Raw genomic sequence first — 15,042 nt, 5'->3', positions numbered from 1 at the left:
TATCACTCCTGTGATGACGTTACATTATATGGCAAATGGGAGATGACCCTGGGTGGGCCTGACTTAATCAGGTGAGGCCTTGAAGAGAAGAGTTTTCTCTGGTTATTGGCAGAAGGGGAAGTCAGGGATCTGAAGCATGAGAAGGATTCAACATGCCATTACTGGCTCGAAGATGGGGCGGCTATGTGGTTAGGGACGGGAGGGCTTCTAATCTCTGAGAGCAGGCCCTGGCTGACAGCCAACAAAGACACAGAGACCTCAGTTCTGCAGTCACAAGGAACTGGATTCTACCAACAAAAATGAGCTGGGAAGTAGATTTTTCCCCCAGAGACCCCAGATGAGAACTTGGCCCAGTTGATTGATTTCAGCTTTGAGATTCTGAGTGAAGAATGCAGGCACACCAAACTGGGCTGCAGACCTACACAACCGTGAGCTCAAAGATGGATGTTGTTTTCATCCACTAAGGTTGTGATAATTTGTTATGCACAACAGAAATTCAATATGCATCTGAAGGTGTTTGAGTTTTCAAACTCTGCATCCCACTGTGAGAAGTCAGAGGAGGATGGTCCCTCATAAAGCTGAGGCCAACAGATTTTTCTGGGATGACTTCCTAAGTGGAAGCCATTCTTAATGACCTCACTGTGAAACCTGTTTATAGAAATAGTGGTCCTGTTATGCCATTACTTAAAAACTTTTGAAAATTTCCTGTTGCCTTTATGATGAATTCCAGATTCCCTAACAGGGCACTCAGAGCACTTCGTGACCTGGCTCCAAACTCCATGGCTGACCTGATCTCCCTTTATATACCTTGTTTGGCTCAGGCAGGTCCGACTGGTCACCTTCCACACCCTTTCCTGCCTTTGCATCCAAGACCATTGCCTCTTCTCCCTGGCTGTCCATCTCCCCATCTTTCAGGGTCAAGCTCAAGGCCACCATCTCCATAAACTCTTCCTCCCACCTCCCAGCCCAATTCATCTTGTTTTGCTACAGTTCTTTATAACTCTGTTCATGCCAATCACGTTCCTTGAAGAACCACCTGTTAGGATTAATTATTCTCTCCCTTACCCTGACCTGCCTCTGCATGCGGTGCCCACAAATTTACCTTGCATGTAGCAAGGCCTCAAGAAACATTTGCAAAGCTGAACTGAACTTGTGTTTGACTTTCAAACAGACAAGATAGGGCATCTAAGAATTACAATAACCTCAGTGTGTTACTGCCCTTTGTCAGGCTCCTGCTGGTTCCTCCTTCCAAAAGCATGGTTGATAAGGCACTGGAAGGGATAAGAACCTTTTCTCAGGCATGTACAAATCTACTGTGGAATTGAGGTATGTTAAAGATTAATCAGTGTGGCGACATTGATTGAGGGTCAACTCACACATTGCGCTGAGGTCTAAACTGACCCGAGGCAGTGGTCAGGACTTCACTGCTCTGGGTCAGTCTGCCAGTCCTGCCCTAGACACAGGGAAATGCACAGTTCAGTGAACTCTTCAATCACCCAAGTCTAGAATTTCAAGCAAGAAGGTTGTGCTCTTGGAGAATGCCCTGGATTCACAGCAGACGTGTAACAAATACAGAAGAGTGGCACCCTTTCTGGTAACAGACGTCCCCCATTCAAATGTGACAACAAGCTTACCGTGCTCCACCTCGTCCCGGACATGCTGACTGTAGATCATCCTCACAGCATCCAGGTCCTCGCTGAACATGCGGATGAGCACCAGGTATTTATCCGATGTGTCCTCTGCTACCAGTGGTCTCTCCAGGAGGTTTCCTGCTATGTCTAACAGCTACAGAGGCAGAAAAGAAGGGAAAAGTCACAGATTCAACTTTTCCAAGGTTACATTAATCTTGTATCCTGGTTTTTCCTTAATATGTCTGTCCACAAATGTAAGAGGGTCAAAAAACCGTTACTGTGCAACTGGATGGATAACTATGAATCGGCAGAATATTCCTGGTCTGTCCCTCTGGTCTTTGTTTCTGAAGGAGGGATTCCTGTGTGCTGAATGACATACCAGACCCTGCCGTGTTGTAAGAACCTGGGTAGAGGGCAAAACAAAGAGAAAATGAAAGATGTCAGAGAGGGTAAGCGGATGTACATCATAAAGACCTAAGGCAGATATGGAGGGTGATGACGGAGAAGAAAAATGAAGCTAATAGGCTGGGTGCTGGGGAGAATCAGGAGGGCTAAAATTTGAGAGTGGGGACCAAGAAGAGAGTTTCAGGGAGCAGTTGCCCCCAGAAGGCAGTGATTGCAAGGATACTTTGCAGATGCTTCTTGGGCATCACAACTGCCCTAACCCCTTGGTGGGAGCAGTGGGGTCAGAACGTGAAATGCTTTTAATCACCTCCTGGTTGCTGGACTGTTTCTCTGATCCTCATGCTACCCTGAGACAAGGTCGTGGAAAACTCCAGTTATATTTAGGATATAACAATACATGACTTCTAGGACCACCCAGTCCTCCAACCCAAAATCACCAAGATCTCTGGAGACAGCAGGAAGTAGCTCTCCCTCCATGGAGGCACAAGAGAGCAGGTCTCCACCGAGTTCACGTTCACACATCCTGCTGAGAGGTACAGAGGGGTGGGCTGAGGGACCTCTGCAGCCAGCCCACACCCTCGGACTCAGGTTCTCTGACCTGGACATACCCCTTCTGTCCATGTCCACTGAGGCACACCTAGTGGTTGAATGGTCTTACAGCAGTAACAGGGGTACCTGGACTCAGGGGTCCCTACTTCCCCAGCCTGAAAAGGCACTTCTTTGCATGAAATTATATACATTGGAAGCTTTTGTTTTGGCTGAAGGAGGAGGGAAGGGCTTTGATTTCTTGTTGGTGGGATGACCAAAAAGAGAAAACCAAGGAGGCAGAAGGGACCGAATGGTTATGGTTTTCCTACAAGGTTACACAGACTGGGTGGGCAGCCTTGTTGAGAAGAGGTGTTGGAGCCCAAAGAAGAAGAGTCTGCTCTGTGAGAGCCCTTTGAGACTCCGGGTATGAGCAGTGTTGCTTCAGGACTTGGTAGCAAAGGGTGTGCAAAGCTGGAAAGGTCTCTCGCTGCTTCTGCTCAGAACCCTCCTCCACCACAAAATGCAAAGATTGGGGTGTTTGGAACCCAGACAGATATGCCCTTGGCATACATGTAGATGCTGTCATGGTGGGGATCATCAGAAGAGCAATAATAAGACCCCCAAAAGCACCTTCCTGGGCAGATGACATTTTTAAGGGAGACTGTAGACAAGGAGCAAAGACACCATGATGTCAAAGACAGAGCAACTTCAGAGTATATGTGAGACACTTGAAGACGCCTTGAAATCCATGGTGCACAGGGATTTATGGGAGGGATAGGGCTGGACATCCTCAAGGCAGAAATGGGGTTCCAGCTTCACCAGTTATGAGTGGTAACATCCCAATTAGCCGTGACAGTTAATGGCAAAAGGGATTATTTTATAGACACATATAAGCCCTTCTCTTGGAATTAAATACTTGGAGAGAGAAATTCTAAAACTCTTCCTGAGTTACACAGTAGTAGGTATTTATTAAAGAATACATATGTATATTCTTGAATGAGTTAAATATATATATATGCCCAGTGTTCTAGAACAGCATGGTTTCACACATCCTGGGTTTAAGCCTCTTCTGCAATTGTCCCACCAATCACCCAGTCTACGTTTGGACATGTTCAGTTCCTGGAAACTTACCTACATCTCAAGGAAGTTTATTCCATCTTTAAATAGCATTAACAGAAACCTCTTTCCTCTACTTGGCTAAACTCTGCCTCCTTGCAACCTGGTTAGTCCTGTTTCTACACCTTCAGGCTCTACAGAATAAGTGTCGTCTCAGTTTATGGAAGGTCTGTTCTGTTCCACTAAGTCTTCAGGTCTCACAACCCAGATCTCCCATTTCTGTAGACGTTTACCTACTCATCGTCCTAAACCTCCTCCTCCTGCGCATTTGCCTACCGTCTGATCTCGGCAGCACAGGGCTAGGGCTGGCGTCTTCTTACTCCAGTTACTTGTGCTTGAGTGGTTTGCTCCAGCCTGAACCAACCGACGGCAGCGGTTAAACAGCCACGGTGTTGCAGAGCCATGGACTTAGGATGGTGACCACAGCAGGCTTCTTCACTTTCAATGGGTACTCTACTGATAAAGCCCAAAGAAAGCATTCCAGAAGAAACTCACTTACAAAGCATTTTTACATCATCCTGTTTGCAGAAAAGCATTAGCTGTCAACTTGAGAAGCCCAGTTCTGCACACTCCCTTGCCCTGGGACACCCACAATACTGCTCTAACAGGAACAATTCCTCTCTACAGGAACAAAACAGTTGGAAGAGGGCGGGGGGAATAAAGCATCGGGGTGGCTCCCCCTACTTTACAAACCTTGAAGGCGTGCTCCAAACCAGGGGCATCATCAAAGGCCTGAATAAAGACAGTCCCCAGTCTCCGGTCAAGGTCTTCTACTCTCTGATTAAACTCAGAGACATCATTTTCAAATTCCTGAAGAGACATCATGTAGACGTAAGAAAACATGATATCCTGAAGGCCCATCCTGCTGTGCTCTTTACTATGAACAATGTGTACTCAAATCGGTTATACCACGGACTTATTTTAACTTTCCGCAGTTCACCATGGCGTGCCTTAGTGTTTATCCACGTAGATAGCTACCCTGTTACTGCAGCATTTCTTTCCCTAGACACTCTAGGCAAAATGGTGCAGAGAGCTGGATGTGAGGTTGCTACGCTGTCCCTCCTGTCTGGGCCCCACCTTCCAGACCCTGAAGCCCCTTCTCTCACCCGCCACCTCAGGCCACTCCACAAGCCGCCTCAGCAATGGGGCTATTCCATCATTACCCCCTACTTCCCTTCCCCCCACCAAGTGAAAATCCTGTTTTTTTCAGTGCAAACAAACTGATCTGGCCATTAGGAGGAAAGTAAGCTAATTAAACTAGTATACACTATTTCTTTTTTCTTTTTTTTTTTTTTTAAACATCTTTATTGGGGTATAATTGCTTTACAATGGTGTGTTAGTTTCTGCTTTATAACAAAGTGAATCAGCTATACATATACATATGTTCCCATATGTCTTCCCTCTTGCGTCTCCCTCCCTCCCACTCTCCCCATCCCACACTTCCAGGCTGTCACAAAGCACCGAGCTAATATCCCTGTGCCTTGCGGCTGCTTCCCCCCAGCTATCTACCTTACTACGTTTGTTAGTGTGTATATGTCCATGACTCTCTCTCGCCCTGTCAAAACTCACCCTTCCCCCTCCCCATATCCTCAAGTCCGCACTATTTCTTCTAACTACACTTTAATTGCTTAAGACAGCAGCTAGCTATTGTTCCTAAGTTTGCCAAATTCAGCAAATAAAAATACAAGACACCCAGTTAAATATAATTTCAGATCAACAGTGAATTTTTTAATAAGCATGTCCCAATTATTGTATTTTATCTGGCAACCCAAAGTGCGCCCTTTCTTCGAATGTAGCAATTTTCAGAGAAACTTTGTTAACTCAAATCTCTAATTTGTGGAATGGCTATTTCTTATTATTGCCTTACAGTAGCTATGCATATTTTTATGAAAAGACAAAGAAAAGTAGGAAAATGTAGTAGTATTTTTCTACTTCCCAAACCCAACCATATTAGCACTGTAATATGTTTCCCTGTGCATAAGATTTTGTTTTGCTTTGTTTTATCACATGGTAGCAAACATATGGTATATATCTTGCTTTGTACTCCAACTCTTTCTTTTTTACTTTAGACTAATGGAATTTTTAGAAAGTGACATTTCCTGGGTTTGGCCAACTAAGATCCCCCTAGACATTGGAAGATGCTCAGAGCAGATTCTTGCTGATTTCTCTCTCCTTTTCCCTCAAATACTCTCAAAATTCCTTCTCCAGCAATTCAGCCACTCCCTTCTCAGGGAACTCCATTCCCTACTTCTGTACTGACTCTTTTGCTTCTGTTTCCTGCAGGCTTGGACTCACAGGTCTCAGCTCTCCTGAGCTGCAGGTTAGAAATGGGCTCCTGTGTTCCGATCCTGGAAAATGCAGCTCTAGCCCTTTCCTCATCCTAAGTATTTCCTTGGGAACCAGGGTCTGAATGGAAAACTAAGCTACTGCGTCACTCACACCTCCCCAGACCACTAATGAAATTCTGCCCAAGTGTGCCTGGCCTTCACCTAGCAGTCACTGCTCAAAGCTTAAAGCTTTGGGAGCTGCAGGGCAGCCACAGCCTCCACCATCATCCCATCCCCACCTCAGCATCTCTGAAACCCTGCATATCATCTGCTTGGAGAAGTCAGCAGTTGGAAGAGGCCCTCCCCTGATCTTTCTCCTGACACAAAGAATAATTAAGAGTGGTCTCTGCCGATAAAACCATGGGGACCACAGAGCCAAAGAAAATGCACAGGGAAAATGCAAGTAAATACCCAGACCCTACAGGCTACAGGCATCTGAGAAAGAGACAAACTTGCAAGTTAGCTCTTCCAAGCTCTACCATGCTTTGAGGGTCCAAGCAGTCATAGGAAGACTCTGAGAAGACCCTGTACATCTCTTGAAACTCGTTGTACATCCGCTGGGCCTCCTGGCTCAGAGCACTCCCTCTGATGCCACTAAACTCAAGCGTTCCCAATTTGTGGAAATCCAAAGCTGTCTTCAGAAGATCCTATAAAGACAATTTGCAATAGAGTTAAAATAATAATGATGATGATAACAACATCAGATGACACTCAAATTAGTATGGGAAGGGCTGGAAATTATATGGGGGTGGGTGGCTGCTTAGGAAAATGTGAAGCCTGATTAGTTTTGTAACCTTACCATTAGATTGGGTTGGTATAAATAACTCTTGGTGAGATTTGACAACGAAGAGAAAATTCCGATAAATAAAATTAACATACACACACAAATTTATGCTTCAGCCTCTTTCCGTGTTCTCTAATAAATAAAATATAATAATAACATTATCTACATGGCTGGTGGCTTTATACCTATTTAAAAAATTAATTTCAAACGAACCATGTTATGTGGTTCTAGAATGACAGGTATTTTGGAGGATATTGACAGGAAAGTGGATCCTCCAAACAGTCCGGAGGACAAGCTCAGAGGTGGCACCAACATTCTCACCAATGACTTCTGCTAAGGAAAGACATCTGCGGGGCGCCCTTGCCGGGCGTACATGCTGCGGTAGACCCTGTGGCCGGCTAGGTGGTGGTGGGCAATGACAGCTCTGTGTTGGGACAGTAATAGTGAGAGTGAATCAAGTCAATGCGGGCTTAGGATGTAGGCCAGTGCCAGGCACACAGTAAATAGGCAGCGAGTGTGCATTACTGTAACTGTTGATGTGGCAGTGGCCCAGCTGTGCTCAGGATTAAGTGACAGGTGACAATACAACCTAGAGCCCTGGGGAGGACAGGATCCTGTCCAAGTCTATCGAAGATGCTTCACCTCAGATAGGATGGAAGCCTTCAGGACACGTCTAATGTGACAGACTGTACTTACCTCTCATTAGAACCCATCGAAAATCACAAAACCTCCAAACCAAGACATTCTCCCTGTTATCCCTTCCAATCTGTGTGCTTATCTCTTCAACAGGAAAGAGGGAAATTAAGGTACCTTTGTGTCATTTTCGCAAACATGTAGTGTGGACCCCTGGGAGCCGGCTCTCTATCCAGAGGAGGTTTGAAAGTAAAGAAAAGGGAACACTGACATGAGGCTGGAAACCCAGCAGGCCCTGGCACCATTTCAGGGAATTCCCACTGCCACTGGCCACCGCTATGGGCTGACCCATTAGGCTAGCAGAGGGCTGCCTATCTCCTTCCTGTCGCTGGGACACCAAGTCCAGCAGCAGAGACAGAGACACTGGGAAGTGCTGAGAAGTGGCTGACTTTCCCCGTGTTGCCAGGTGGGTGCCCATCCATGCAGCCTTGGGCAGCCATCTAAGAATGCTTTTTGCTCAGCTGTGTTCAGGCATGGCTGTGAGCAGGTGGCTGAAGTGGGAGAGGAGAGGAGGAGGAAGAACCAGCCAAGGGAAGGAAGACATACACCCAAACCAGGAGATCTTGCCAACGCTGGGGAAATGGGGCAGTCTTTATTTAAACACACGTTCAACTTTGAAAACAGCAGTCAATTTGATTTAAATGAAATAGACTTAAATAGTAATTCAAGTCATTCAATAAGTGCTCAGTTGCTGTCAGTGTGATAGGAGAAACATATTTGTGCAGTGGAATGTCACCTGGGTACCCATTTTTCATAATTCTGTGGATGTCAATTTCAATTTTTAGGAAATACCCTCTAACCATTTTATTTATTTTTTAACATCTTTATTGAAGTATAATTGCTTTACAATGTTGTGTTAGTTTCTGCTGTATAACAAAGTGAACCACCTATATGCATACATATATCCCCATATCCCCTCCCTTCTAACCACTGTAAAATTAAGGCAGATGCATCTCGATGCATTTGATTACATCGGAAAACTAGATGATGATTTTGTTATACTATTTTATTTCTCAAGAATTCTTGAAGCATGGTCCTGGGTGGTCACTGCAAGGTATTTTATCTCCAATTTAACAGGCAAATCATAGGTATTAGAAGAATTCTTACATAATCATTCTATTTTTGGAGAAACTCTGGTCACCCAAAACAATGGATATTTACATTGCTTTACTTAACAAACACACGATGGGCAATACATTTACTTAGAGTTCAACTCCAGGTCTTAAACCTTTCCTTACCCCGTCCCCAATAAAAAGAACCTCCCACCCCACTTTTCTCCTGCACTCTCTATGCCCTTCCCCTGCGTAAGCTTTCTTTAGAACTCTTATAATACTCTGGCATTATAATACACTATTTGGGATTATATTACATTATTTTCTATCCATCTTTCTCAGTAGGTTGTAAACACCCCAGAGGTCCCACTGTATTTTCAGTCCCTGGAAGACTCCCAGATGCTGAAGAAATATTTACTGAATGAATGAAGACGTGATCTTTGACCTTTGACTTAGCGACAGCACCTCCAGGAGAAGGTGACAGGGTGGTAGAGACTCTAGGAACATTGGACTCAGAGCAATTGGAGAAAATAAGGAGAATTAGACAAGAGCAGAGAATTAGAAAGCAAGGCCAAACTGTGTCTTTAAATGTTTGAAGGGCTTTGGTCAAATGCAAGGCAGAACCTTGCATGGTCCTGCTCTGAGGGCAAAACTAAGGCAAATGAGTAAATGGGACCCAGGAGATTTGGTGTCGAGTTGTAGGTTGAACTTATAAAATTTCTTATACTTGACCATTCTAACCTACAAGAAATAGCAATTTCATGTGGTTCAACTCCATAAAACAGAACCATCTCATGCCTGAAAGGCCCAACCATAGACTGGGCTGCTAAGAGAGGTAGTGAGCTCTCCATCTCTGGGTAGATTTTAGAAGTTTGACATTACAGAGGTATTGTGAAGAAGATTAGTGCATCAGGTGGGAAGTTGTCTTACCACCGTAGTAACAGATTTATAGTAATCACGGTGACTATATCTTTGATTCTTAAAATATTTAAATGTAAGCTCTTTTCTTGTTTATTTAGAAGTCCTCACAAAAAAAAAGGCCATTAAACCAATAAGAGGTTTAAATTATATTTTTAAAATATCCATTTTTAACCGTCATCTTTGTAGACACACGAAATTCATTACGCTATATACAGGCTGAAAATGGCAAGTTCAGTGGTAGGACAGAAGGCATCGTGGAAAGAGTGTAGGATACGGCACAGATCCCTGGGTTCACACAGCCCTGGTCTGCCATTAACCAGCTGTGAGACTTAAAGCAAGACATTTGATTTTTCTAAGCTTCCTTTTCCTAACCTGCAAATGGGCTAGAGTTACAACGGAAGTGCTTTTGTACAACTTCAATAAACGGTAGGTGCAGTAATTAATCTTCATTACCCCGGTGTCATTAGATCAGGTTGGTGGCTGAGAGATGTATAATAGCTAACACACAGACACTCCTTTTAGAGACGGAAGCTACATAGAGCATGGGGTCCTAGGCAGCTGGCTGGACCAGCCAGCTACTATTCTAACGAAAAACTGTGCAGCCTTTACTAGGGTGGTGAGGGTGGGTTCCATCTGTGCCGTGACCCCACAAACAGCAAGCCTCTTCTCGGGAGAGGCCGCACATCTTAAAAGAAATGCCTTCAGAATTCATTAAGGGCGAGCACAAAGCAGACATTCATAGATGAAAATCTCAAAGGTCATTGGGAAACAGTTTTCTTCACCTTCTGAGGGAGGCCGACCTCATGCGGCTAATGTCCTACGTGACCGAGGGCTCAGGCCCGGCTAAAACGGAAGCGGCCCAATTAGGCCAGAATGAAAAGAGGCAGTGAAAGGGCTGGAGACTGAGGAAAGAGCAAAGGAAAAGCGCTGTAGATTCGGTCAGTTTATTACGTATCTGCCCGCTAATCACCGCGCATGAAGCCTCAGCAGGAAATCATCTTGTCTCCAAGTGAATCACAGCTTTATGGCAATTTGACAATGAAAGAAATGGGGGTTCTCTCCAAGCTGCTTACTTACTACATTGTTTGAGGGAAGAGGCTTCGGGGAGAAACATAAACAGGGCACCTGCATAATCTGCAATACTATGACACAGAAATGAACTGTGTGTGTGACGTGTCCACGTGTCATATGCGGTGTGTGCACAGTGTACGTATGTCCGTGGGTGCAGTGTGTGACTGCGTCTGTGTATGCACAATATGTGTGGTATGTGTGAGTGTGGTGTGTGTATGTGTAGCGCTGTGTGCATCTCTGTGTGGTGTGTATAATGTGTGTGTGTTTAATGTGTGTATGTGTAGCGCTGTGTGCGTCTCTGTGTGGTGTGTATAATGTGTGTGTGTTTAATGTGTATGTGTAGCACTGTGTGCGTCTCTGTGTGGTGTGTATAATGCGTGTGTGTATAATGTGTGTATGTGTAGCGCTGTGTGCGTCTCTGTGTGGTGTGTATAATGTGTGTATGTGTAGCGCTGTGTGCGTCTCTGTGTGGTGTGTATGATGTGTGTATATATGTGTAGCGCTGTGTGCGTCTCTGTGTGGTGTGTATAATGTGTGTATAATGCGTGTATGTGTAGCGCTGTGGGTGTCTCTGTGTGGTGTGTATAATGTGTGTGTGTTTAATGTGTATGTATGTGTAGCGCTGTGTGCGTCTCTGTGTGGTGTGTATAATGTGTGTGTGTATAATGTGTGTATGTGTAGCGCTGTGTGCGTCTCTGTGTGGTGTGTATGTGTGTGTGTATAATGTGTATATGTATGTGTAGCGCTGTGTGCGTCTCTGTGTGGTGTGTATAATGTGTGTATGTGTAGCGCTGTGTGCGTCTGTGTGGTGTGTATGATGTGTGTATATATGTGTAGCGCTGTGTGCGTCTCTGTGTAGTGTGTATAATGTGTGTGTGTATGTGTAGCGCTGTGTGCGTCTCTGTGTGGTGTGTATAATGTGTGTCGTGTATAATGTGTGTGTGTATGTGTAGTGCTGTGTGCGTCTCTGTGTGGTGTGTATAATGTGTGTTTAATGTGTGTGTATATGTGTAGCGCTGTGTGCGTCTCTGTGTGGTGTGTATAATGTGTGTGGTGTATAATGTGTGTATGTATGTGTAGCGCTGTGTGCATCTCTGTGTGGTGTGTATGTGTGTGTGTATAATGTGTATATGTATGTGTAGCGCTGTGTGCGTCTCTGTGTGGTGTGTATAATGTGTGTTTAATGTGTGTATGTGTAGCGCTGTGTGCGTCTGTGTGCTGTGTATAATGTGTGTATGTGTAGCGCTGTATGCGTCTCTGTGTGGTGTGTATGATGTGTGTATATATGTGTAGCGCTGTGTGCGTCTCTGTGTGGTGTGTATAATGTGTGTTTAATGTGTGTGTATATGTGTAGCGCTGTGTGCGTCTCTGTGTGGTGTGTATAATATGTGTGTGTATGTGTAGCACTGTGTGCGTCTCTGTGTGGTGTGTATAATGTGTGTATGTGTAGCGCTTTGTGCGTCTCTGTGTGGTGTGTATAATGTGTGTGGTGTATAATGTGTGTATGTGTAGCACTGTGTGCGTCTCTGTGTGGTGTGTATGTGTGTTTAATGTGTGTGTGTATGTGTAGCGCTGTGTGCGTCTCTGTGTGGTGTGTATAATGTGTGTGTGTTTAATGTGTGTGTGTATGTGTAGCGCTGTGTGCGTCTGTGTGGTGTGTATAATGTGTGTGTGTTTAATGTGTGTGTGTTTAATGTGTGTGTGTATGTGTAGCGCTGTGTGCGTCTCTGTGTGGTGTGTATAATGTGTGTGGTGTATAATGTGTGTATGTGTAGCACTGTGTGCGTCTCTGTGTGGTGTGTGTGTTTAATGTGTGTGTGTATGTGTAGCGCTGTGTGCGTCTCTGTGTGGTGTGTATAATGTGTGTGTGTTTAATGTGTGTGTGTGAGTGCATGCGCACTGAAGCATGGAGCAGGAAGGCAGGGTGAGGGTAGGAATCAAGAGGCAGCTGAAGACTCTCTTCCCCTTTGATTTTTGACTGTTGCTTCAAATTGCAAAGATTTTATATACTTTTGGGATTTCCTTAGTAAGGCCCTTTCATGGAATGGGAATTATAATTTTACCCAAATGACTTATTCAGAAAAAAAGACCTAGAAATCATGTGGTAAAAATAGTGTGTGCAAATGCAGGATAGAGTGTGTCAGGACAGATGAAAACCACAAAACCAGTGTGGGACCCTCAAAAGGGAGGGAGGAGGGAGGAGGGAGGGAGGGGAAGAGACCTTTAGAATCGCTGGGAGATGGCTGAGTTTGGTGGAAAGACAGTACTTGGGAACCCTGTTCCCCTGGGTACCGGGTACCAATCCCAGGTAAACCTCGCTGAGCCTGTGACTTTGGGCAAGTTCATTTATGTGTCAAACTTAATGGTGCTCATTTGTTAAAGTAAAGGTTCTTATATCCAGCTCTTACGAAGGTTTTAAGGCTGCAGTTCTGGCACGAGACAGGCTATTGAAAGTTGTTAGTTCTTTCTTGGTCTATCCTTCCTTTCCCTCCCAAGGGCTGGCATGCTAAGAGACGAGCTGCGTCATGGGGATGGAGAGGAGCAGGAAGAGGAGGAGGAGGAGGACCGCGGTTTGCGGTGAAGGCAATTACTCCGCACCGCTGCAGACAGACCTGCAGGCGGACAGCACCTCCAGCCAAGCAGGCCCTGCCCCCACCTTCACTTAGCAGGTGCCCAGAGGGGAAGCATCAATCGGCACAATAAAACTTTCTTGTTTCAAAGAGCAAGAGCAAAAGAGCAAAAGGAAAAAAGCCACACAAATCAGAGAGAAAAAAATGAGAGAGAGCGATGAAGACTAAAAACTAGCCCTAAACAACTTAACCCTGGACACGAGCAGGCAGAGAGGGAAACGCGCTGATGTCATTTTATTAACATCTCGGGGGCCACAAAGTGTACAGAACGGCACGATGTATAAGGCCGGGTTCATGCTAATTCTTGCTGGAGAGAAGTAGATTAATCTCATTTCAAACAGGCATCCATCACAGAGATACAAAGAATGTTAACTAAAGGGAAACATGAAATATGCCTGGAGCAGATCGATAAGTCTGTGTCCCACTGCACTGAGCTGAGTGGGGAAGAGACGAGGGAGCCGGGGGCCAGGGGGTGAGTCTGAGCAAGTGTCTGGGAGATGAAAGATGAAAGGGGAGAAACACCAGGTCAAGGGAAAGGAGCAGCCATGGGAAAAGGGAGAATCAGGTAAATGTAGGGTGTACAAAGAGCCAAGAGAAACTGAAAGAGAGAGAGAGGAAAACAGGGAAGGGGAAGGGAGACCAGCAGAAAGGGAAGGAAGAGGGAAAAGGGAGGCAGAGGGGAAATCGGTGGAGAAAAGAAGGAGAGAAGTGAAGCAGAGCCAGGGACCGAAAATGGAAGAGGGGAAGGAGCAGGAAGACAGAGCAGGTGACACTCAACTCATCTTCTAATTAAACTGGGGCAACTTCTTTTTATGCACCTGTGCCCTTGACTCAGAAAGAAAAAGCAGCCTGAGAGCAGGCTATTGTGAGAGCAATGACTCCAGGGAGACTGGTGGCCTAGGCTGCTTATTTTTACTGAATAAACCCAGCAGATTAGGCGCCCCAGCGTTAGGATAGCTGTCTATATGCAAAGTCCCATCATTAGCATGTGTGCAGCGCCGAGCGCAGCCCAACAGCCTTGCAGAACTGAGCGTTGCTTCCTGGCCTCCGGGTGAGGACCACTCTCAAGGCTGGACAGCCCGCACACAGTAAAGGCAGTTGTCTGCCACGTTCACCCTGGCGGCCAGGGGCAGAGTGCAGCAGGAGAGTGACTGTCACCTCTGGCTGGTGCCGGAGAGGAAGGGACGGAGTGGAGGGGGAGGAGAGGGGAGGCTGCTTGTCAAGAGCCACGGTAGAAAAGGCTGCGGAAAAAGGACCCATTTAGGATAAAGCTAGATATCAATTATTTATACTCTCTGTGATCCCGGTGAAGGATTTAAGGTGAGCCTTTCGTCTCGCTTTCTCGCTTATACATTTTGTCTGTTTCTATTCCCTCTCCCGTCTTCGTTCCCTGGAGAATTCCTACTGCAGTTTTGAAATTTATTTCCTCTTGTGCTCCCACCCTCTCAGACCTTCTCTAGGTTAGAGACCCCTCCTTCTTGCTCCCAATAACATGCCAATTTTGTTTTTTCATGGCACTTAATATGCCTCAGTGAAACTTCCTGATTCTGTGTCTTTGCATCCCTGGATCTCCTCCATCTGCCTCTATCTTCTCCTGGGCCATGGCTACTGGTCCATGAGCTTCTTACAAGCAAAGCTGTACCCCAGCCACCATCCTACCTCCAGGTCCCAGCTCAGTGCCTGGAGCATGGTGCCTAGTGCATGGCAGTGCTGGACCGATGCTTTTTGAGCTGGAATGAACAGATTCAATTTCACTCTCTCCTATCCTCACAATCCCATGGTTTGTGCCACTTATCACAGCCTCCCCTAATACAGCCCCTCTCTTTTCCCCAAATCTCTGCTGATCATGGCTAGAAACATGATTCTGATTCCTTCTCAGTCCTG

The 15,042-nt window shown here is 45.6% G+C and overlaps 1 protein-coding gene across 1 annotated transcript in view; it reads right to left on the bottom strand.

Annotated features, from left to right (window-relative positions):
- The window catches only part of DNAH9 (dynein axonemal heavy chain 9), a 300,462-nt gene that overhangs the window by 264,806 nt on the left and 20,614 nt on the right, over positions 1 to 15,042 (bottom strand). Inside the window, 3 exon segments of the mRNA XM_065896659.1 lie at positions 1,635 to 1,785; positions 4,374 to 4,490; positions 6,487 to 6,654. Of these exon segments, the coding sequence (XP_065752731.1) occupies positions 1,635 to 1,785; positions 4,374 to 4,490; positions 6,487 to 6,654 (436 nt within the window).

The sequence above is a fragment of the Phocoena phocoena genome, chromosome 19 (genome assembly GCF_963924675.1).
Source record: "Phocoena phocoena chromosome 19, mPhoPho1.1, whole genome shotgun sequence".
In the NCBI taxonomy this organism is placed as follows: domain Eukaryota; kingdom Metazoa; phylum Chordata; class Mammalia; order Artiodactyla; family Phocoenidae; genus Phocoena; species Phocoena phocoena.
The sequence above is the reverse complement of the archived record's forward strand: the minus strand, read 5'-3'. Positions and strand labels throughout refer to the sequence as shown.